We start from the raw sequence: 21307 nt of genomic DNA, 5'->3' as shown, positions 1-21307 counted from the left end.
TACCATAAATATGAGGTGTCTAATATATGCCTGAGGCCTCACATACGCAAGCGGAGAAACAATTAAATACCGTTACCATTGTGAGCTTTTTCAACAAAAGTCTTTGACCATATTATAGTTCATTAAAAGTAGACATCCTTACATTCCCCAAGTTGATTAAAATATTTTCCTTTTTTTTTTCCTTTATCAAAGGGAATTCTTATGAAGTACCAGGTACCTGGCCAAGCCGTGTATTTTTTATAGAGGGAGCGAGTAACTGGTTGTACCTAAACCAACATCCTTCCCGTTCTTCCACATTTTTCATACCGCCCTGTAACCTCATTTTCACCCCCTTCGAAAAAGATCCTGCTCTAGGTACTTTTCATCGCCTACCACCTTCCACCCATCATTTTCATCTTTTTCGAGCGATTTTTTCCATCTGGATGACCTCGCTCGATCAGTTCCCCTTGTTCCCGCGTTAATCGGATGCTGCGTTCCGAAGCTAGACTCCATGCTCCGTGACGAGCTCCTACGATCTAAAAACGATGAGATCGCGTAAGTATTAATTTTTTTCGCGATGGAAATTCAAATTGGAAGCCTAGAAAATGAAGAATTTATCGCTAATTTGGTGGTTAGAAACTGTTTGTCGCGCAGAAAGCGCAAGCTCAGCGCATTGTATCTAGCCACGGTCGGGTTTGGCGCGACCGAGGACGCCCATTACCACCAGAAAGAACAGGCTTTCCTCGACGCCAATGATCTCTCCAAGTAAGTCCAGTCACCTTGTTACTCTATTTGTGAAATCTACCTTTTGGAATTATATATCTCGGTTTATAATTTCCCAATGCTAATGTCCTATCTAGAGGTCGTTATTTCAATGAAGCTACTCTTCCACCGCCAACCCATGCGCGCGCGCTCTCACCAAGTCGAAATGCAATCCCCCCGACACCAGCTGCCATTACCAACACCAAACCTGTCGCTGGGGTCACATCACCTGTAACCGTTCATGGTGGAGTTCCGCATGCGACCGAGCCTCAACAGCGCGAAACGCCTGTCCTAGATCAACCTCTCACCACGACACCTAATCTTCCAACCTCTCCCGTGGATGCAATCGGAGCACGCCGGCCCTCAGTGCCAGCCGTCAGCCCTAAGTTGCCAAAGGATCTCAACGTGCCTCCGATCGCTGTGCAGTCACTCGACCCATTGCGCGTCGACCAGAAAGGTAGTATACCGATAGCGGAAACGCCGCCTAGTGTATGCGACCATGACGGAAATAACGCAAAGATCTCTCCCCGCGTATCAAAGCTAGCTGCGACTGGAGTTCCGTCACTGGAGATTCCCTCCGACTCTCTTCGAAAGAAACACGAAGCACGACCCTCTCTTAGCCTGGGGCCATCCTTACACGAACAACCACCATCACCCGCCTCCTCTATTGACCCCTACAATAATAACACACCCATTCCAGTTGCCGCATCACCTGACACTAGCCCCGCAGAGGAAGTGACTGAGGATGTTGGGGCAATTGATCGCCCAAAACACAAACATGACCGATCTGCCCAAGCTCGGTTGAGCTTGGTCCCCTCAACCCCAGACGAGCAATTGCGCCTAGAAGAAGCTCAGGCGAAACCCGATAAGCCCTTGAATGATGTGATCTCTGATATACCTTCATCGAAAGAGGTGATTGTGGAGAGCGTGGACACCGGGGCCGACGCAGATCGCATGGATATTGACCAGGAACCCGCCCCTGTCCCTTCCGAAGCGAAGCTACCACAAGAACCCCAGGCGGCGAAGCGAGAGTCATTGTCACCGACCGCACAAGCCGAAGCCGCTGCAGATTCAGCTGTCGAGACTCCGACTGCCAAAAAACTTTCTATTCCACCTACTCAGCCTGGCTCAACACAACCAGAGCGCATGACCACTCGAGTTTCATCCGGAGCTATTCGACACAAGTCTGTTTCCGAGATCCTCGGAGAAACCCCGAAGAGTGTCGCTCATGATAGAAGCCACCTAGCTACCCCGTCTGATCAAGGCTCTCCTGATTCTGTCGCAAGAATGCGCCTCAAGGACCGGAAGGAACGAGAGAAGGAGAGAAGTCGACTCTCAACTGTTGTGTTTCCAAAGCAGCCAACCCAGCAGGAGAAAGCTGATTCTATGGACCTTATGCACCGAGACACAGATGCGGTTGCCAAGCTGAATGAGGAGCAAGACTATCTTTTCACATTATTCTTGAACAGAGCGTACGCCCCTCCCAGGGGAACGAATCTCAATACTCTGCTGGCATCCGCGCACAAAACTTTGAGTACCAGCAATCATTTGCTTGAATACCAAGAACAGATGGATTGCCGTACCCTCCGGCGTATCTATGCTCTTCAAAATGCGAACCGCTGGCCACTGCGACAATTAAAACGCTCTGTTGAACCTCCCCGCCAGGGGGCACACTGGGACGTTGTTCTAGATCACATGAAGTGGATGCGAACCGACTTCCGGGAGGAGAGAAAATGGAAGATTGCCGCTGCGAAGAGTTGTGCCGATTGGTGTGCGGAATATGTCAACTGCGACGCGGAACATCGGACTCTACTTCGCGTCCAAGCAAAGATTCCAACCTCAAGTCTGGCAGAAAAGGATTCCTCTAAAGCGGATCTCAGCCCACCCTCCGACGATGCTGCCGATGAAGTGTTTGGTGTCTCTCATCCAACTCCTGATCTCATTCCATCTGCCGAGGAGGAATCGGTCAGTGATGGGTTCAATGACGACCATCGACACGACATTCATGACACAGTCGCCCCTGCTGCTATTTTCTCTCTGGGTTCAGACGAGTTCAACTTCTCAATCGACATGACCCCCGCTGCTGAAAAGCTGTTAGACGAACTGCCGATATATGGACCGCTCCAGATCCCCCCGGGCACCAACGCACCCGTATTCAAAGTCTCCCCTGACACAGTTTGGAAAACAGAACTACTACCAGTCACCAAATTTGCATCGGCGAAGATTACCTTCCACGATGACGATCATCCCCGCAAACGGAGCAGATATGATTACTCCCAGTATGGGAATGATTCGGATAATCGCATCACTGAATTGGCACCTGAGCAGACAAACGTTGCACTCTTTCGCCCAGAGAATAAGCCCATCCGTGATCGCATTCACCCTGGTCATCAATTCCGGCCTCCGACTGAACATCCGATGCCGTCTGTTGGCTTCTTTGAATCACGTTCATCCTCGCAATGGACTTATGCTGAGGATGATGAACTCCGACGCTTGGTCAAGGAGTACTCGTACAACTGGTCTTTAATTTCCAGCTGTCTTACCCCATCATCACTCTTCACCTCCGGCGCCGAGCGACGGACTCCTTGGGAATGCTTCGAGCGATGGGTGGGACTGGAAGGTCTTCCTGCAGATATGTCCAAAACTCAATACTTCCGAGCTTACCACCAGAGGCTTGAGACTGCCCAACGCACTGTTTTGGCCCAGCAGCAGGCTGCCCAGCAACAGCAGCAACAACAGCAGCAGCAGCAAGGCGCCAACGCTCAGCCTCAGCCACCTGTCCGCAGAAGGACTACACAGCCTCTTCGGGTTGACCGGAGACGATCTTCGAAGCATCTTGCTTTGCTTGATGCCATGCGAAAATTGGCCAAGAAGCGGGAAACTATGCTTCAGAAACAACAGCATGGTATGTTTGGAATAGAAGCAGGCCACATAGTGCCAAGAACTTTACTGACATTTTCGTTTCTTAGCTTCCCACCTCGCTTCATTGCGCAAGGCCAATGAGGCTAATCAGCCCAAGCCTCCGATATCGTCTCCGGCTGAGTTCAGTCGGTTGAAGTACGACAGAGAGATGAAGCTGCAGGAAAGGCAGGAACAGTACCGCCAGCAAATGATTGCGCAGCAAAGAGTGAGTGGTGTTAACGTCCCTACCTGACAGCACTGTGGCTTATCCCCCATATAGGCTAGTCTCGCAGCGCAGCGTTCCGGCCAAGTACCTAACCAACAGCAAATGATGAACGCACCGGGGCGTAACAACGCCATGCCCCCCACTTCCAATCCTAGCCTGCCAGGTGGAACTCCGAATGCAATGGCCAACGGCATGCCTCCTAGTACTGGTGTCAATCAAGGTCGTCCCATTCCAATGCCGAACATGCCTAACGGTGCACAGCCCAATGGCCAGATGCCCAATGGAATGGCTATGAAGATGATGCCGCAAGCTCAAATGCAGCAAACACCAGGGGCACGACCAGGGCTGCCAATGCAAGCCTCTCCTGATAACACGCGCGTGATTCGAGAAGCCAATCGATTGCAGGAGCAACAGCGTCTTCTCCAGTCTCGGCAACAGCAGCCGCACCCTCAGCAGGGCCAGCAATTCCACAACCCACAATTTGGGTCTCAGGGATCACCGAACCTGAACATGTCGAATGTTAATGGCACTCCTAATAACCCTGCTATGATGGCTGCCATCCAGAACCAAGGGGGAATGCAGAGCCCCTCGTTCCACGGTAGTACGCCACAAGGTGTCTCAACCCCATCGCCTCGTATGGGCCAGCCCAATCCTCTTTCGAGCGGCGTTGTCCCCCAAATCAGCACTCTTCAGAGCCAGATTCAACGCACGAACCCGAATATGCCCCCGGAGCAAGTGACTAAGCTGGCCACGGATCGACTCAACCAATATCAGCAGCAGCAACAGCAGCGCTTGTCCCAACAAGCCGCAATGAATGCCGCTGCGGGTAGCATCAATGCAAATGCCGTTCAGGCTAACTACCAAGTTCCCCACGAGGCTAATTTCCAAACGAATGGTAGTTCTGGCATACAGGTCCCTCAAAACCAAGGGTTCTCCCCAATGATGCGGGTGCCTCAGCCTGGTCAGCAAAACCGCGTTGGCCCGACTAGCTCGCCAGCCTTGAACGGTGCTGCACCCCTGCCAAGCCGCAGCGCCACTCCTCAAAACCAGCGCAGCGGCAGTGCCCAAGCTGGCACCGTTCAAGGTTCTAGCAAGAGCCCGCACGCTCCGGCAGCCCAAACTACTGCGACCAGCTAGGAGCTTGCTCAACATATCCCTTCCCTGCAACATCTTTGCAGATTCCTTTTCCCTCCCACCTTTACGTTCGTCTGTACATACTTACACCAACCCTTACGCTGATTTATTCTCTACATTTTGTTCACCGTTGACCCGGATTCTTGCGCTACACCTACACCTACACCTACCCCATTTGTTCACCTCTACCGCATGCGTGTTTTATTTCTTTGCTTGTTAAAAATGATTTTCATCATTTACTTGAACTTGATATGCACTGGCTCTTTTTACACCAGTGTTGGGCTTGTATCATCGGGAATAGGCGAAACTGGGGCGGATGAATTACTAGGAATTGATATGAATTGTATGATTAGTTTGAAGTGAGCTTGCTGTGTCCAGTAGAATTACACCTGTAGACCATCACTCCAGTAGAATTACACTTGTAGACCATCACTCTTACGTCTTGATATCCAAACACTTGATTTCTATTCTAGCAATGAGAGGCCTAGAAGACCCAATATAAACTCTTATCGCCCAGAGTGATCACCTGGCTTCTGGCCCATTTCACATCCATTCAAAAGTACATCAGAATTGCCATCTCCCGTTAGAGAATCGGACATACCAGTCTTGGTTAGGCGATGAGCCCTCTTGATAAGCCGACCCGGATGATAGATGATCAATACAACCATGGTAAAAGCCATCAAAAAGGCATCAAAAACATAGATATAGACCTCCTTGGTGTTGACGTCGGTTTTCTGGCCGGCTCCAAATTGAATAGTCCGCACCAGATTTCGCAGCATCAATGCAAAGCAAGAAATGTATATTGCCCACATGTGTCGCTGCCAGGGCAGATCGGGGTTGTCCTTGATAATGGGTGTAGGCATTTGTCGTAGAAGTTGATGAAATTTGGCCGCGATTAGGATAAAACAGCCAAAGACAACCAACGAGAAGATCAAGCCAGCTAAAACGACCTTTTTGCCAATTCTCATCACCTGCTCATCCCCGGTAACTTGGACACCCGCACCCCCCAGTTGTGTACAGAAGCAGAGCACATCGTTCATAACAAAGACAAACGTGAGCCATTTGGGGCGCATGCTTGAAAGATGTTCAGCGCCCAAGGAACTGACAATGCGGCCGAGGACCATATAGACTGTGGCTGCCACAAGAGGTGGTGCAGATAGAATGAGTATCTCCTGCAAGGTCCACGACTTGATCTCAAATCGAGACTGGTGTGACCATGCTCGGCCGTAGTAGCCGAATGTCTCGCCTGGTTTCATTCATCTTTAGCCCTGATTTTCCCTGTTTTGTGAGAGGACTATTAACATACAAATCCCGCCTAGTACCAGTGGAATAAAATAGGCAGCATGAAATGGAAACATCAGCACGATATGAGCAAGGGTCGAAACCGCGAAGATACCCATAAAGGCATACCCGGCCGTGGCAGATGGCGTGTAGGGATAGAACTCTACCCAAGGATCAGTTCCATTTTTGCCGGGGTGAAAAACAATATCCATATTAGTGATACCAGCAGGAGTATATTATTTATTCAAAGGGAAAGGTGAGATTTATAGGGACTTATTAATGTTTAATGCTGTTATACATCTATGTTGTAGGGCTATTTCTAGATTCCCAATCGGGGAATTTTTGTACGAATACGCCATGTGGGGCATCTCCGGTCTACTTGAATTATGCTTCTTTCGTTCTATGATGCTTGTCTGTTTGACATATTTTTAGAAATATTACTACTATTATGCATCCGGTGTGATAAAAAGCCAATATTTGTGCTCTACTGCTATATGGTAGATGTCTTGAAACAGGCTTGCCTAATGATAGTCCTGGAAAGAGTGGACTACAAAACGGGACCGTGGAGTAATCTAATATTAAACTCATCCCTTGGCCAATCTAGTGGCTCTTGTGTAGTTCATTTCCATGTACTACTTGAACCAAGAAGCGATGTCAACCAAATTTGAAGCTGGAGGTTGAGGTAGGAAATCGAACTACGAATACGTCCAAAGTTCCTGATTGGGCCCAGATCATCCTGATCTTCACTACCCCTTGTTTAGAAGCCTATTCTCTTTCGTTGCTTCGGATTGCAGAGTTCCGATGTCAACAAAGGTGTTGTGTTGGTGAATATCTGTTGCGCCATGAAAGGTGGTTTTTGTAACAGGATTTCACATATTATAATGAGCTGCGTGGATTTTACATTTGGCTATGGGACTTCATCAGACACTCAACTTGTGGTCAAGAACCACACAATGAATATTCTGAGTTGTAGAGTTGGGGAGAGTAGGTTGGATTACCGCCGTCTATATAAAACCTGCCTATTTAGCCGCGCGCTTCCAATTTTGCCACCGCCCATGAGCTTGCAGGTATCAATTGCGCCTCGAGCTCTCTCTTCCCTACTAAGCACTTCAGTTCAAACCAAATATCATCGCGATGTCTTCGCGCGATCATAATGAGGGCGGGAAATCGCCGTCCAAACCAATCTCTCTATCTTTATCCAGTTCAAATGGTCCTTCGAAAAAGACTGGTTTTAGCATCCAATCCTCAAATCGCGGCCGTTCTACACATTCTCCAGCAAACACCCGGTCCCTGCCTAGGCGACCTCACCAACTCGGTTATGCCGACGACTCTGACGAAGAGGAGGCTCCTCCGGTCCACGAGGAAATCTCAGGGTTCGACACCCACACAGGTGCCGCCATTACCGCAGATGGACAGGCAGTCGCGGACGGAAAGAAGCCACTGATCATCCCCGTCACGAGCAAGAATAACTGGCGCGACCGGGCCGGCGTGAAGAAAAGCAAGAATCTGCTACCTAGCGAAGTGCAGGCTATGCAGGAAGCGCAAAAAAACGGACAAGCGCCCCCCGGAGAGCCTACAGTAGAGACAGATATGCCTAGTATGGCATACGGGTTGAGCTTCGCGCAGCAATCTGCAGAAATGGCAGATCGTGCCACAGCAGTGGACGAAGACCAGGCCATGCCTGATGCGAAACCCGTCGAGACAAAGCCCCTCACCGAGGACGAGATTGCCATGCAGGCGCTGATTCGGGAAACCACGGGTGAAAATGAACGGAGGTCAGACCTTGTGATTGAATCTGCTAAGCATGGAGGCGACGAACAAGCACCAGCACAATATAACGAGCTTGGATCCTTCAGAACAGATGTGGCATCCCGGCCTGAGCCTGCTAGTTTGGACGCCTACAATGCTATTCCTGTTGAGGAATTTGGTGCTGCGCTGCTACGAGGAATGGGCTGGAAGGATGGTCAAACTATCGGAAGAGGCAACTACAGCAGTGCCACAGCTGCAGAGAGAGCAAAAAACCCTCGTGTCCCAGAACGACGACCTGGGTTCCTCGGCATTGGCGCAAAGGATACATCCGGCGGTAAAGGAGCCGAAACCGAGCTTGGAGCTTGGGGAAAAGCGGCTATGCGCAAGGCGTCGAGGAAACAAGGAGATGCTGACGACAAGGCCGAGGGCGTGTATATGCCTGTTACGATGCGGAATAAGAAAACCGGCGAGACCCTCACCGAAGAGGAACTCGCTGCTCTACTAAAGGAGTCCAAATCTAAGCCTCCCAAGGAAGACGACTGGCGGGAGCGACGGGATCGCAACCTTGAGAAGAGCGGTCGGGAGAAAGATCGAGACCGCGAATACCGCAAACGCGACTACGACGACGACGAGGATCGTTCTAGCCGGAAGACTGGGTCCTCTCGGCGTGACCGCAGTCGTTCTAGTGGCCGCCAATCTTCTAGCCGTTCCTCTCGATATGATGATGACAACAAAAGCAGACGGGACGATCGTTCCTATCGGGATCGAGACCACGACCGGGATCGTCGCCGGGACCGTGATGATTATAAGGACGACCGGAGGAGAGATGGAGATCGAGAGCGGGACAGGGATCGCAGCCATCGATCTCGAGACGAGAGATACAGTAGCTCGCGGCACTCGTCTCACTCATCTCGGAATGACCGAGACCGTGATCGCGACTCTCGTCGGAGTCATCGCGATGATTAGAGGCCGGGTGTTTTTGCTAGGCGATTGAAGGGCATTGACGCCAATGTACAGGACAAAAATTGCCACCTCTCTGGAGCTACATATTCCCTCCAGCTAGTTATTCTACGAGACTCAAATATAGATACCCTGAACAATTAAAATAAATGGATTCAGCCAAAGAACATTTTCCACGATACACTGTTCAATTCTATAAAGAGATGGCTTTTATCCTTCCCACCCGTGGTACTCCAAGAACGAAAGCGCCAAATTCAATGTACAAACAAGGCAAAAGACTAAAAGCCAAACTATGCTTCCAACATAATAACGTCCTTCTCATGCTCTTCCTCACTGACATCGCCCAGAGTCAAATCATGCAGTCCAACAAGTCCAACACCACCATCCATCTCACCGAGAACCCACTCCACCAGGTAGCTGTCATCGACCAGCTCCTCAACTCGGCGGTAGTGTCTTTCAGTGTACGCAGCCAGTGCCTGCAAGATATCCTTCATACCAGCCGCGGCACGACCTTCCTTTCCACGGACGGACTGTGTCGCAAGCTCCACGAAAGTGGACGCAGGGTAAGAGCGGAAGAGAGCATACAGGATGCGCTGTGACACGCGCGATGTGCGTGCATTTGTGTTCCAGTCCCGCAGACGGAGCAGGAGAGTGCGCAGATTAGCAGGGTCCAAGTTCTGCAGGACCTCGTCGATGGACGGGTTACCAGACAGACTGGCTGCAGCACGCTCGCGATCCTCGGCCGGGACGGTTGGGTCGTCTGCGGCGTTGATAGCGGAGGTGAAGAGCGAGAGCAGCCTACCCGGGTGGTTGAGTTGCAGGGCTAGAGTGATGGCTTCGCGGTAGGCCCCGGCGCGGATGTAGTTCTGCAGCTCTTGATCCTGTTCGACACGAGCAGAGCTGGCGTTGACAGCGGCTGTATAGGTGGATGATGTAGTATCAGTCCAGAAGGTCACTGTTGCGTCGGCAGAACCAGAGGCAATGGCGTAGGGAGTGGTGTTGAACTTGGATGTGATTGGCTTCACGTCTGCACGTGAGCCGGATGGGGTTGGGCTGGCAAGCGCCCAGACTCGGTCGATGTGATTGTCCAGGGTGGTTTCAAGTTCGCCTGTGTAGGGGGACCAGATCTTCACCAGACCGTCTGCGGCGGCGGAGGCGATAAGAGGACGGTCTTGGATGGCGTTTTTGCGTGCTGCTGCAGCCTCTTCGTCATCCTCCTCGTCGTCGTTTTGGTTATTCGAGACCTGGGGAGGTGGGAGCCAGAGGACTTTGAGAACACTGTTGGTGTGGCCCTCGAAAGTCAAGAGACAGCTGTAGTCAGACAGACTCCACAGTTTGACGGTCTTGTCACCTGAGCCTGTGACTGCTAGGCCACGGCTCGTGCTGGTACGTGAATCCGAGTTGACGATCGGTGTGCCTTGTGGGGCGAATCGCACCGACCAAACACCTCGCTTGTGGCCACGTAGAACACCAACCGTCGAGCCTTCATCGGCGGCCCAGATCTTCACGGTGCGATCTTGTGATGCAGAAGCAAACAATTCAGATGTAGAATCGATATCAATGGCATTAATATCCTTTTCGTGAGCCTTGCGAGTATAGAATGCCTTAGGGTGGTGTGGCTTTTCTCCTGTCAGAGGGGCTAATTTGCTTGTATCCCATCGCTTGATTGTGCGATCTTGCGATCCAGTAATTAGGAATGCTGGTGGGTGGTTTGCGGGGTCGTTATATGCGGCACTGCCAACAGGAGGTGGAACGCGCGGAAGGGCAATTGCTCCCAATGACTCGGCGTGACCAGTGAAAATAGCAAAGCAAGTATAAGAGGATGTCTTCGGGTCAATACGCCAAAGACGGGCTGTGTTATCTTTGGCGCCAGTTGCTAGCCAGTGTCCTGACCAATCTGCATCAATGCAAATAATAATATCGTCATGGCCTTCCAGATGTGTGACATCAGCACCAAAGTACTCCTCTCCTTGTGTTGATGGTCGGTCCTCCGAAGGAGCAACCGAAACTACACGAATGCTCTCGGTGTTGGTAGCCAAAGCAAGCATCGATCGATCAGGTCCAATGTAAGCCAGGTCAATAATCTCATCATCATTGCCGGAAATGCGGCGAATAACCGCCAGGGGCTTCAAAGTTGACCCTGGCTTATAATCAGACAGCGACTCGAGCGAGTGAACCCGGAGAGTCTGATCGGCATGGACGGTGAGGACAAAAGGTAAGCCAGGCGAATACTGGATAGCAACGACACTTTCGAACTCCTCTCCGGCCTCTTGTTCCTCTGTGATCTCGCTTCCACGATTGCAGTCCCAAACTCGCAGTTTGCCATTTTCTCCACCGATAACGCACAGTCCACTATCCGCAATGAAAGCCGCGGCTTCCACGCTCTCCAAAACAGGAATGATTCTGCGAGTCTTCCAAGTACGCGCATCCCAGACGATGACAGTCTTGTCTCTGCTTGCTGAGATCAATGCGTTCTCTGACGGAGAAAAGGACAAACTGCGGACAAGTGAAACATGTGACTCGAGCGACGCAATGGACTTTCTCTTGTGCAGATCCCATACCCGCATTTTGCCATCTTCACTGCCAGATGCTAGGCGGAATCCTGCAGTGGAACCCGTACGAGCGGAGCCCTCCATATCTTCATCATCATCCCCCGTAGCCTGTTGCTTAGACTTGTTCTTCTTTGATGACTTGGCATCGCTGTCGGCAGTAGGAACCTCGAAAAAGCAAAGCGCAGAAATGACACCACCATGACCATGGAAAGTGTGAGTGACAAAACCACCTCGGATGTCCCAGACCTTGATTGAGCCATCGGCACCACCAGTAGCGAGCAGTGTGCCAGTAGGGTCAACAGCAATGGTCACAACAGGAGCTGTGTGAGGCTTAAGGGTTCGGAGAAGTTTTGCTTCAATGGTCTGGGAAGTCTCGTCGAAATCTGGGAGGCCGTAGATCCGCATGGACATCGAGCGCGAGCAGACAATAGCGTGTGAGGCGGAAGGCGTGACTAGGCGAGTTATTAGTGTTTTAATCTCATTCCTAGGGCATAGAATACTTACTAGCCAAACCTGTGACAATTTCTCCATCCTGTAGTGTTTATGTGGTTAGCGCTTTGCAATCGACGAATATTCCCAGACAACAACACATACCCCCTCTAGGCTAGCAAGTTGGTTACCAGTTTCCAAATCGACGATCAAGGCATCCTCGCCAACGCAGCTCAGCAAGATGCGCCCACTGGCATCCAGTGCGGTGCTACCACCGGTGTAAATGGGGCGGAGCGTGCGGGACGCCTCGAAAGTGGTTTTGACAATAGCTTTCGACATGACTCTATAATATCTCGGCGTAAAAATGTAGAATTTAGCACGCCATTGGCCAGTCGAAGAGCCGTAGAAATTGAACGATCGCAAAAAACGGCAGCTCGAGCGGGCAACTTTTTTTGATGTTTGCACTGTTTGTTTGATGATAAGATATCGCGCATGCCTCAGGCCAAGTCAGTTGTCCATAGCCACATGTTCAACCGTGGACTTTCGTCTGTGCTTCCATCGCTTGTTACTTCTGAATCCACAGCTTCTGGTCTTGTACTAGATGATGTACTAAATGGTGATGTGACTACATTACTAGCCTAGTGACCTTACACGATATGGGTCGACAGGCTTATTTGAACCGGCTCGCTTTGGTAAGCTTCATCCTTCTACGCGCGAAATTTCCCTATACTTGTAGTTGAGAATTTTTGGGTCTATGGCCTGTGACGATGGATCATGCTTTATCTGGAGAAGCCTAAACTCTTCTGGAACTGAACCAGTCACCACCTGGGCCCTGTCTCATTGTTTCTGTCCGGATATACAAACCCATCACAAACACCTCCTACCATATATGAATGCCTAATTGAGCTTAGTCACAACCTGGATAGTATATTATACTAACTGATTTCAAGGGCCGGTCCCCATACGAAGCCCCCGATAATGCGGCGGTTGACCCCTCTAATCCAGTCAGGCGGATCTCCAGCGTCTATGCAGACAATTATATGCAGCAATATGACACTCGCGGGCACCCTGTTAATCCTGAATCCAGAGCCCTCGGGAAAGAACTCCGGAGAGCAAAGAATGACATTCTTTCAACAATGGGAATTGTCGTCAGTGGAGAAGACCGAAACTCTAGTATCCCTAATGAACAGCAAAAGATCAACCAGATTGCGAGTGAAAATGACTTCGGACTGGTCATAACCACTCTCGATCAACTGTTTATCTTTTTTGGTACCTGGTGGACCTCTTCGGTCACTGGTCGCGTACAGGTAAATGCAATACCGACTACTCTAGATGTCGATTGGACTGACATCTGAGACTGCATTTTAGTCTTACCGGCATTATGCCCATTCTGCATTACTCAACGTCATACAGTCTGAGAGAGACACTACAGGAATTATTAGCTTTTACTTTTCGGGTATTCCTGCCTGGGCAATGTCCAGTGGGCTAGCTATAGCTCGTGAAACCCCGCTGAAACGGGTGTTTGTCTCTCTCCGGGACTATGTCCAGTCTTTGACAGGCGACTCACTCGGTGTTCGTTCTCTTTTCGGGCTTCTTTATACAGTGTGAGTATATTCATCGTCAGTTCAAATAGCCAGATCAACTAATTATGAATATAGGGCGAGAAATTCTGTGCTCATGTTGTCTATGGAATTCTACATGTACTCAACACTCCAATCTCTTTCCCTTGTATCTCCATATGGCATCCCCGGCGCCCAATTTCTGCTTCCCTTCGGCAGAGATTCTTTGCTACAGCTGCCACCCTTGCCCACTGATTTCTCTCCTCGCTCACTGGGGACTTCGCTCGTGCAATTGTTGACCTCCCCTGGCACCTTAGTGTTCCTCTATGGCTACTACTTGCGGCCAGAGCTTGAAGAGCGTATCTATCGGTTGATCAGACGACACCTACCTAAGCCATCTCTTCCTGATGAACTCTCAGTCCGCGTTGCCTTCGAGGAAAACCTGATAGAGTGGGTAGTGCCCACCCTGGGCCGCAGATCAGACGAAGAATTACATCGCGGAAAGCTCACACTATTCGAGGACATCAAGTTTGAACTTACCATTTTTCGAGGCTGGGTATCGTCGCTTTTTGGACTGAGATCGAACCAATTGTCGGAGCAGCAAGCTCTCCAAACCTTTAGAGACGAGAGGATCCAAAATCTACGCAATTCGATCGAATTATTGCAAAACGAACTTGACGGAGTCAATCTTGTTGCTGAAGAAGGGCCACATGATCCTGTGCCTAGACCGCCAGGGATCACTCCCGATGCCCAGGCTGCCGCTTTTGCATCACAAGCACGACCGCGGCCACAGGATGCAAACCGACCCACACATTTGACCCAGGCAGAATCGGTCATTGGGTTGAACCAGGTGCTTACAAATGAAAATCGTATGTCTCAATCGCCTGGGGAAATGAGCAATGACTATTTCTCCGAGATGGCTACTGCTGGACAATCCAGTCGTATCTCGGAAACCCCAAACCCGCAGGGCCAAACAGCCCATTCGCCAAATAATGAGGATTTTGCTATGGACCAAGAGAACTCGCGATCTAATACTCTCGTTTCTCGTCCATCATCGCCAGAATCATCGCCTCCTACATCACCTCGTGTACGAGCATCCTTGATTCACCAGAGCTCCGATGTTATCACGATGCAACTTGAACTGCTGAGCAACCGGAATCGTCACCCGCAAATCCAGGCTTCAAATCCTACCCAGCTGAGTGCACTAGCGGGCAGGGATGTGCCAGGATCGAATTCAAATCTAAACGCTATGGACAGACGATCCATAGCCGAGTTCCTCGAGGCTCTGATATTAAGTCAGGCCCAACGGCAGGAACAGCAGCCCCTAGCGGCAACAGATACGGACGGCCTCTCAAGTATCACTGCTGGACAATCTATCACAACGCCCCAGGACTCAGGTGTCGCTGAATTGGACACACAAATTCCGGCTTCGGAAACCCAAGTCACCGACGCTCCAACTTTAGAGTCAATTGAGGAAGCACTAGGGTCCATTGTTCCAAACATTCTCCCAGATGGAGTGGAAGAACCGAACGATGAAGTGCCCCCCAATGAATCAAACCGTGTCGGAGATACAAGTAATAATGAAGACACCCAATCCGACACCCTCGTCCAGCCAATTCTACCCTCTTCTCTTATTCCCGGACAATTGACAAACTCATTTTCGCATGTCCACCGCGTCACCCTTCTTTCAGCATATCCAGTGGACTCCCTCGCGTCTCATCTCGCTGCTGCAATCAGCGGCATCATTCTCGCGCCCCTTGAAGCACTTTACCTTCGCTCATTGACCAGATCTTGGATCATATCACACCCGTCCTCTATTACCCGTCTCTCAGATGTCCATCCGTTGGGTCTTTGGTTTGGCGGAAGAACCTGGCCAGATATGTATGCCTATTCCTGCCGACTCGTACTCATGAGAGGAATGCAAGTCGCGATGAGAGCGGGGATCTGGGGGTTCCTGGTGGGCTCGACAATGAGGATAGGGAAGAAATTCTGCGGCTGGGGAACCTTGTGATGAATACTTGTTTTTTTCGACCAATCAATACCTATCAATGTCACTCCGCGATGTACGTATCTTAACGACTCGGCATACTTGTATGACACTTCTGTACATTTACTTCCTCACTTGCGCACTGTGCACTTCCGCGATTTTTGAGTGTTACACGTCTAACGTTACCAAGACATATCATTTTAGGGCTGCTTGGGGTACTATATTTCTATGCTGACCTTTAGGCCTTTCAGTCCCGTTCCTCGTTGTAGAGCAGAAGACATGGATGTCTAGGCATAGTCACATAATTTTGATCTGGTATTATATAGGTGATGGTAGGTTAATAGCCATCTCTAGCTATCCCAAGGTTCTAGCTATAAGACGTGAGGTTCTCCAGCAAGTACGTAGATTATTTTTCCATGGCTTTTCCCTTCTGGTGCTACACGTACTCTAATAATTCCCTTGTTTACCGTACACTGCACTGGAATAGATAGATAAAAAATAATATTCTCGTCATTATTTGATGGTACATTGGATTTGCTTTCAGAGATAAGAACCAAGACATATGCGAGCTTAGATCAAGCACGCTCCTTTCCTTTGTTCCCTGGCACCTTGCGACGCTCCCAGACCATAAGATATCCCTCACGAGTGAAAAGCGTCTCACTTTCCGTCCGATTGACGAACAAATCCTGGATCTCAAGCCACTCTGGGCCTTGTTGGTGCTTTTCTGTGGAACCGCTGTTTTTGGCGCGAGCGTTTTCAGCTTCCATAGCTTTATCGTGAAGTTGAACAAGCCATGACACCTTCTTGCTTCCGCCGCCTGCTCCGCTGGATGAACCACCGGATCCCGACGCAGCGTTAACGCCCTTGTCCGCAGCATCATCCATTTCACCGGGTGCGGCAATAGCGGGGTCAAGGATGATGTTTGCGACAAGATCGTAGAGGATTGGCTCGCTAGGTGACCAAACATTGGGATTTGGCTCGACATAGGGGGACATATCCAAGTTGTGCGGAGAGGGGAAGGTGACGATAGTTGGGTTTCGCTCAGAGACAAAGCGGTTTTTGCTGAAGCGCTTGATATGGAAGAAAAGGTAGGGAGGAAGAGGGTGGAGGAGACGGTGTCGGACACGATGGGCCAGTTTCTCTGATGCCGTGTAGCCGTTGTATTTGTTTAACAGGGTAGTCAAGGGGACCTGTGGGATACTAGACTCCCTACTGGAAGACTGGAAGAGGGGCGTGGGGGGTAGATCCAGTGTGAGGATGAGGAAAGGGGTAATCTGGCTATTGATTGTGGCAGATTCGGTGAATACCAAACGGGCATTTTGGGTGTCGGAGTGAGCGGTGATAGCTTGGCTTTCGATCCGTACACGGCCCTGAAACGCTGCGTGAACGACACTTGTGGGTGTTGGTGAGGGCTTCTTAGCGCCCCCCAAGGCAAGATGCAGGGTGTTTAGGAACCAAGACAAAAATTCCACGGGATCAGCCTGGTTTGTGAGTGTGAAACGTTTCGAGGATCGTACGGCGATCTCCTGTAGTAACTCGTGCGGAGACACATGTGACCGGAACGCCTTAGGATTCCATAGCTTCCGTACCAGCGTGCTGAAGCGAAGAATTATCTCTGGTGTGCCTGGCGTGGGGAAGTCATGGAGGAGGAAGAAGTTGCGAATTGGCAAAACATGTGCCAGTAGTTGAGCTACTACATTGACGTAGTCGTTGGCTTTGATGTTGTTCATGCCGACGAACCCTAGAGAGACTAATTAGCAAAAGAAACCTTCCAGATATTGTCATGGTACAGGATCTTACCTGGTCTGTACTTAGACCCAGAAAGGTCCCAGGCATCATGCACTTCCTTATCGAGCTTGACCACTTGGCTTTTTGTGTAGTGTGGATCAACCACATACTTGATATCCTCCAGACTCTTGTTATTGACTTCATATCCTTCGGGCAAGACATAGACCTTCTTTGTACCAATGTTGATGAAGACGTGGTGTCCAACTTCAAGGGCGTGAAAGTACGCATGTGATTTGGGACCACGACCCTGGAAGTATTTGCCGCAGACGAGGCATGCATACACATTGACGTTTGACAAACTGACGGAGCACAGCTTCTCGAAATCGAAATCTAGGATTTCACGGTTGATTGTGTCGAGGTATAGGTCGCCATAGCCTTCCATGGGAGCGTTTTGCCGCCTCGGGGCGCTCAGTACAGGCGCATCTTCGTCAACATCTAAGAGCCCAGGATCTTTCTCAGCCTCCTCAAGCTCCTCTGCTTCAATTTGAGCTGCTCCTAGGATATCCACATCGTTGCGATCATCCTGTCCCAGCTCTTCGCTCTGCAATGCGGGCACTGCGCCGTTGCGAAAATCGGCATCGTTGTCGTCTTCAACACGCGCCTTTTTAGATACAGGTGATCCGGAGAAGTCTTGCTCCAAGGGGAGCTCTGCGTGTCTTTTGGACATTGTAAGATGGGTTGGGATCGAAAAAGTTGGTGATCGCGGAGTTCTTAACTTTCTGAGAGCTCGGGATGCGACTCGGTTGCAAACAAGTCAAACACCCGCAGTCAGGCAAATGCCAAGCAGTGTACGGAGTACCCATGGACATTCTACGCAAAATGCCCATTTCGATGAGTCTATAGGGCTGTATTTGCCTATTGTTTATTCACTATCTAGTAATATACTCCTTACTTGAATTCCAAAGTTACTACAGCCTAAATCATGTCGACCGTTCGACTATCTTGGAATCAAAGAAAAACGTCATAAGATGTGATACAACAAACGCCGTGGTATGTCGACCTTCAAGCACTCCGGACCACCTTGTCGTTGTCCACGGGAATTATTTTCACACCATCCTTTGTCACGACCTTCACCAGCATCTATGATAATTGTGTCAGAATATCAGCATTTGAAGATGGCTCTTCAAAAAACTTACTCCTTTGTAGTCAATTGGAAGTCTGCGCTTCAGTTCGTCTGTGCACAGGGTGAGGAGCGCAAGGCCCTCCTCGAGGGAGCAGTCGGGATGGTGGTGTTTGTCAAGGATGGAGAGGCAGTAGTATCTAGCAGAATCTGTGTTAGCTATCTCTCGCCTGGAATTTCGTGTCGTCCGTCATGACGGGTCATGAAACATACTGGGCATAGCCGTGTGCAGCATATGGTAGGGGGGCCAGCGACGCTAGGTAATCAATCCAGAACAGATGAGGCTTCTCAGTGACCGGATCTAAACCACCTAGCAGCAGGTTTACTGTGTAGGGAGACCGTGACCGCAAGCTCCGTGCCAATTCTCCCCGGACAAAATTGGCAACGGCGGAGGGGCTTAGCTCGGTATCGTTGCGCATGCTGTAGAGTGCGGCGTTTGCTTGGATGTATTCGGCAAATTGAACTAACATAGGTATCTCATTAGCATCTTGTTTATCTCGTCGGAGAAGCAGCTACATACCTGTATCTCCAGATTCTCCGGAGAAGGCCATCACTGTGTGCTTGTTCAACTGTCGTGTCTTATCATCTTCAGCCTTGAGAACTGTCGGGCCTCTCATTGCGGCCTTGGATGCAGCAAGAATGACGAAGTCCTTGCCGGCGATACCCAAAAGAACCTCCCTAGCAAGCTGTTAGTGACCATTTATAAATCTGAGATTATCATGAACTTACATGTTTGCGGTATGAGAGATAAATAAAAAAATTAACAAGCAAGTAGATGATCAGAGAAGACGAAGGGGAGTAGTGATCAAGTGAGGAGGACCGCGCGGTGAGCTTGACGCCTGGAGCTCCCGTGAGGTCAGCTACATGCTGAGTCAGCCGCCGCTTAGCGCTTTTTTTTCTGCCAAAAAAAAGTTGAAGTTTCGATCTCCGCAGTCCGAGTCTTTCAAGAACGCCATATATTTGATTTCTTTGGACAGAAATCGATAATCGACAGGCCTGACGAAACGTCGAAATGTCGTCATTTTTCACTGTACCCAATTCCCAGCGCAAGAGGAAAAGAGACGACCGCGCCGGAGCCCCAGGATCAAAAAAGCGAGGCGTAGATGCCAAAGCCGACGGTGGTCGACGCACCAAAGAGAGAGAAGAATCAATCTCAGGCAGTGATTTGGATGAAGATGCCGCAATCGATACGGCAGAGTCAGGCGACGAAAGTGGATCGGACTCAGAAGACGGCGAAACCGCGGCGGACCGAAGATTGAAACTCGCTGAACGCTACCTGGGTAATATCCAAGAAGAAGTCGACGAAGCTGGATTTGATGCCGCAGATATCGACCGAGACTTGATTGCGGAACGATTGAAGAAAGACATTGACGAGTTCAAGGGACGGACGTTCCGTCAAATCGCTGCGAAACTATCCGTTCCCACGGCGCCCCATTCCTTTTTCCGCTCAGATACCCAGTCAAACACTGCTATCGCAGTCCACCCGCCATTTGTATACATTGTTTCAAAGGATAAGACTTTGACTAAGTGGGAATTGGCTACGCCTAGTGTACCAGGCTCTACAGAATCGAACGGGGATAATGATACTTCCAAGCGGCCTCCGCGTCCCCAGCGCAAGAAGCCCAAGCGTGTGAAGTACGCTCGGGGTATGCGCAAAGTTGGTGAATCAGGCGAGGATCAGGGACACACAGGAAGCATCCTGTCTGTTGCTGTCTCGCCTTCTGGAAAATTCGTGGCTACTGGTGGAGCGGATAATAAACTTATCATCTGGGACGCAGAAACTTTGACACCGAGCAAGACCTTCTTGCACCACCGAGACTCGGTTTGCACCTTGTCGTTTGCACGCCACATCTCAACTATGAGTTCCGGAGAGCAGCTGTTCTCCGGTTCGTACGACCGCACAATTAAGACATGGTCTATCAGCGGAGCGGGCCACGCCTACGTTGAAACACTCTTCGGCCACCAGGATCACGTCACCGGGATTGCTGCCATGACCATTGATGAATGTGTCAGTGTTGGTGCTCGGGATCGCACCGCCCGCTTGTGGAAGGTTGTCGAGGAAACACAGCTCGTATTCCGTGGCGGCGCCTCCAGAAACGCCCCTTACCACGAGAGCAACATCGACTGTATTGCACCGCTTCCACCCACCCACTTCGTCACTGGCTCAGATTCCGGCTCCCTCTGCCTTTGGTCGGTTCACAAGAAGAAGCCACTCTACACCGTCCGTCTTGCTCACGGCTTGGACCCGATCCCCCCTCTGGATGTGTTATCACCCGAGACAGACGAGGCGACTGCCGCCCACAATACGCGCCACATGCGACCCATGCCTCGCTGGATCACCGCACTTGCCACTCTACCAGGTACTGACGTTGTCCTCAGTGGCAGCTGGGACGGTTTCATCCGCGCATGGCGTGTTTCAGAAGATAAGAAGACACTTATCGCCCTGGGTCCCATCGGTGCAGGCTTGCCTGGTACCGTAACAGCACCAGAGACACCCTCGCAGCAACTCAACCAGACTCTTGCTCTCGATGCCACCCCTGCGGCGGACCAAAAAGAGCCAGAGCCTTTGATTAAGGGTGTCATCAACGACATCGCGGTCTTCGAACGACGTCCTGAATCTGATATGCCTGGTGCCGAAAAGCATAAGTCTGAGACCGAGCAGGAACCTCGTGGTTTGTCTATCGTCGCCGCTGTCGGCAAGGAGCACCGGTTGGCTCGCTGGAAGTGCTTCAACAACAATTTCTATGAGGGCACCACATCGGGAGGCCGCAATGGTGCTGTTGTCTTCGAAGTTCCGTTTGTTACTAATGACACCGCGAAGGCATGATGTATAAATTTTGTTCATAATCTTCTGTCTCGATCTTGGTCATTGGCCGAGAG

The 21307-nt window shown here is 50.4% G+C and overlaps 8 protein-coding genes across 8 annotated transcripts; 4 read left to right on the top strand and 4 right to left on the bottom strand.

The window, feature by feature from the left end:
- Positions 1-490: 490 nt before the first annotated feature.
- eaf1 (MYB and HSA domain protein) lies at positions 491-5005 on the top strand (the record flags this gene model as incomplete). The annotated part of the gene is made up of 5 exons (XM_040796595.1): positions 491-534; positions 616-744; positions 840-3646; positions 3711-3868; positions 3923-5005. 5 exons carry the CDS (start codon positions 491-493, stop codon positions 5003-5005), a joined length of 4221 nt encoding a protein of 1406 aa, XP_040651133.1.
- Positions 5006-5508: 503 nt separating this feature from the next.
- PGRI_088800 (RTA1 domain-containing protein) lies at positions 5509-6495 on the bottom strand (the record flags this gene model as incomplete). The annotated part of the gene is made up of 2 exons (XM_040796594.1): positions 5509-6248; positions 6309-6495. The coding sequence occupies 2 exons, from the start codon at positions 6493-6495 to the stop codon at positions 5509-5511; spliced, it is 927 nt and encodes a 308-aa protein (XP_040651132.1).
- Positions 6496-7417: 922 nt separating this feature from the next.
- spp2 (spliceosome ATPase-activating subunit SPP2) lies at positions 7418-8998 on the top strand (the record flags this gene model as incomplete). Its single annotated transcript, XM_040796593.1, has 1 exon — positions 7418-8998. One exon carries the CDS (start codon positions 7418-7420, stop codon positions 8996-8998), a length of 1581 nt encoding a protein of 526 aa, XP_040651131.1.
- A 284-nt stretch (positions 8999-9282) lies between these two features.
- Positions 9283-12312, bottom strand: PGRI_088780 (U3 snoRNA-associated protein UTP13; the record flags this gene model as incomplete). Its single annotated transcript, XM_040796592.1, has 3 exons — positions 9283-11996; positions 12049-12076; positions 12139-12312. The coding sequence occupies 3 exons, from the start codon at positions 12310-12312 to the stop codon at positions 9283-9285; spliced, it is 2916 nt and encodes a 971-aa protein (XP_040651130.1).
- A 317-nt stretch (positions 12313-12629) lies between these two features.
- On the top strand, positions 12630-15543 carry PGRI_088770 (uncharacterized protein; the record flags this gene model as incomplete). The annotated part of the gene is made up of 4 exons (XM_040796591.1): positions 12630-12665; positions 12924-13280; positions 13342-13577; positions 13632-15543. 4 exons carry the CDS (start codon positions 12630-12632, stop codon positions 15541-15543), a joined length of 2541 nt encoding a protein of 846 aa, XP_040651129.1.
- A 551-nt stretch (positions 15544-16094) lies between these two features.
- PGRI_088760 (ubiquitin carboxyl-terminal hydrolase family protein) lies at positions 16095-17974 on the bottom strand (the record flags this gene model as incomplete). Its single annotated transcript, XM_040796590.1, has 2 exons — positions 16095-17260; positions 17320-17974. 2 exons carry the CDS (start codon positions 17972-17974, stop codon positions 16095-16097), a joined length of 1821 nt encoding a protein of 606 aa, XP_040651128.1.
- Positions 17975-18309: 335 nt separating this feature from the next.
- Positions 18310-19044, bottom strand: pre1 (proteasome core particle subunit beta 4; the record flags this gene model as incomplete). Its single annotated transcript, XM_040796589.1, has 4 exons — positions 18310-18387; positions 18444-18567; positions 18641-18890; positions 18948-19044. The coding sequence occupies 4 exons, from the start codon at positions 19042-19044 to the stop codon at positions 18310-18312; spliced, it is 549 nt and encodes a 182-aa protein (XP_040651127.1).
- A 395-nt stretch (positions 19045-19439) lies between these two features.
- PGRI_088740 (ribosomal RNA-processing protein RRP9) lies at positions 19440-21254 on the top strand (the record flags this gene model as incomplete). Its single annotated transcript, XM_040796588.1, has 1 exon — positions 19440-21254. One exon carries the CDS (start codon positions 19440-19442, stop codon positions 21252-21254), a length of 1815 nt encoding a protein of 604 aa, XP_040651126.1.
- Between the last annotated feature and the right edge of the window lie 53 nt (positions 21255-21307).

The sequence above is a fragment of the Penicillium griseofulvum genome (genome assembly GCF_001561935.1).
Source record: "Penicillium griseofulvum strain PG3 chromosome Unknown contig_11, whole genome shotgun sequence".
Taxonomy (NCBI): domain Eukaryota; kingdom Fungi; phylum Ascomycota; class Eurotiomycetes; order Eurotiales; family Aspergillaceae; genus Penicillium; species Penicillium griseofulvum.
This window is presented reverse-complemented; position numbering and strand designations above follow the sequence as displayed.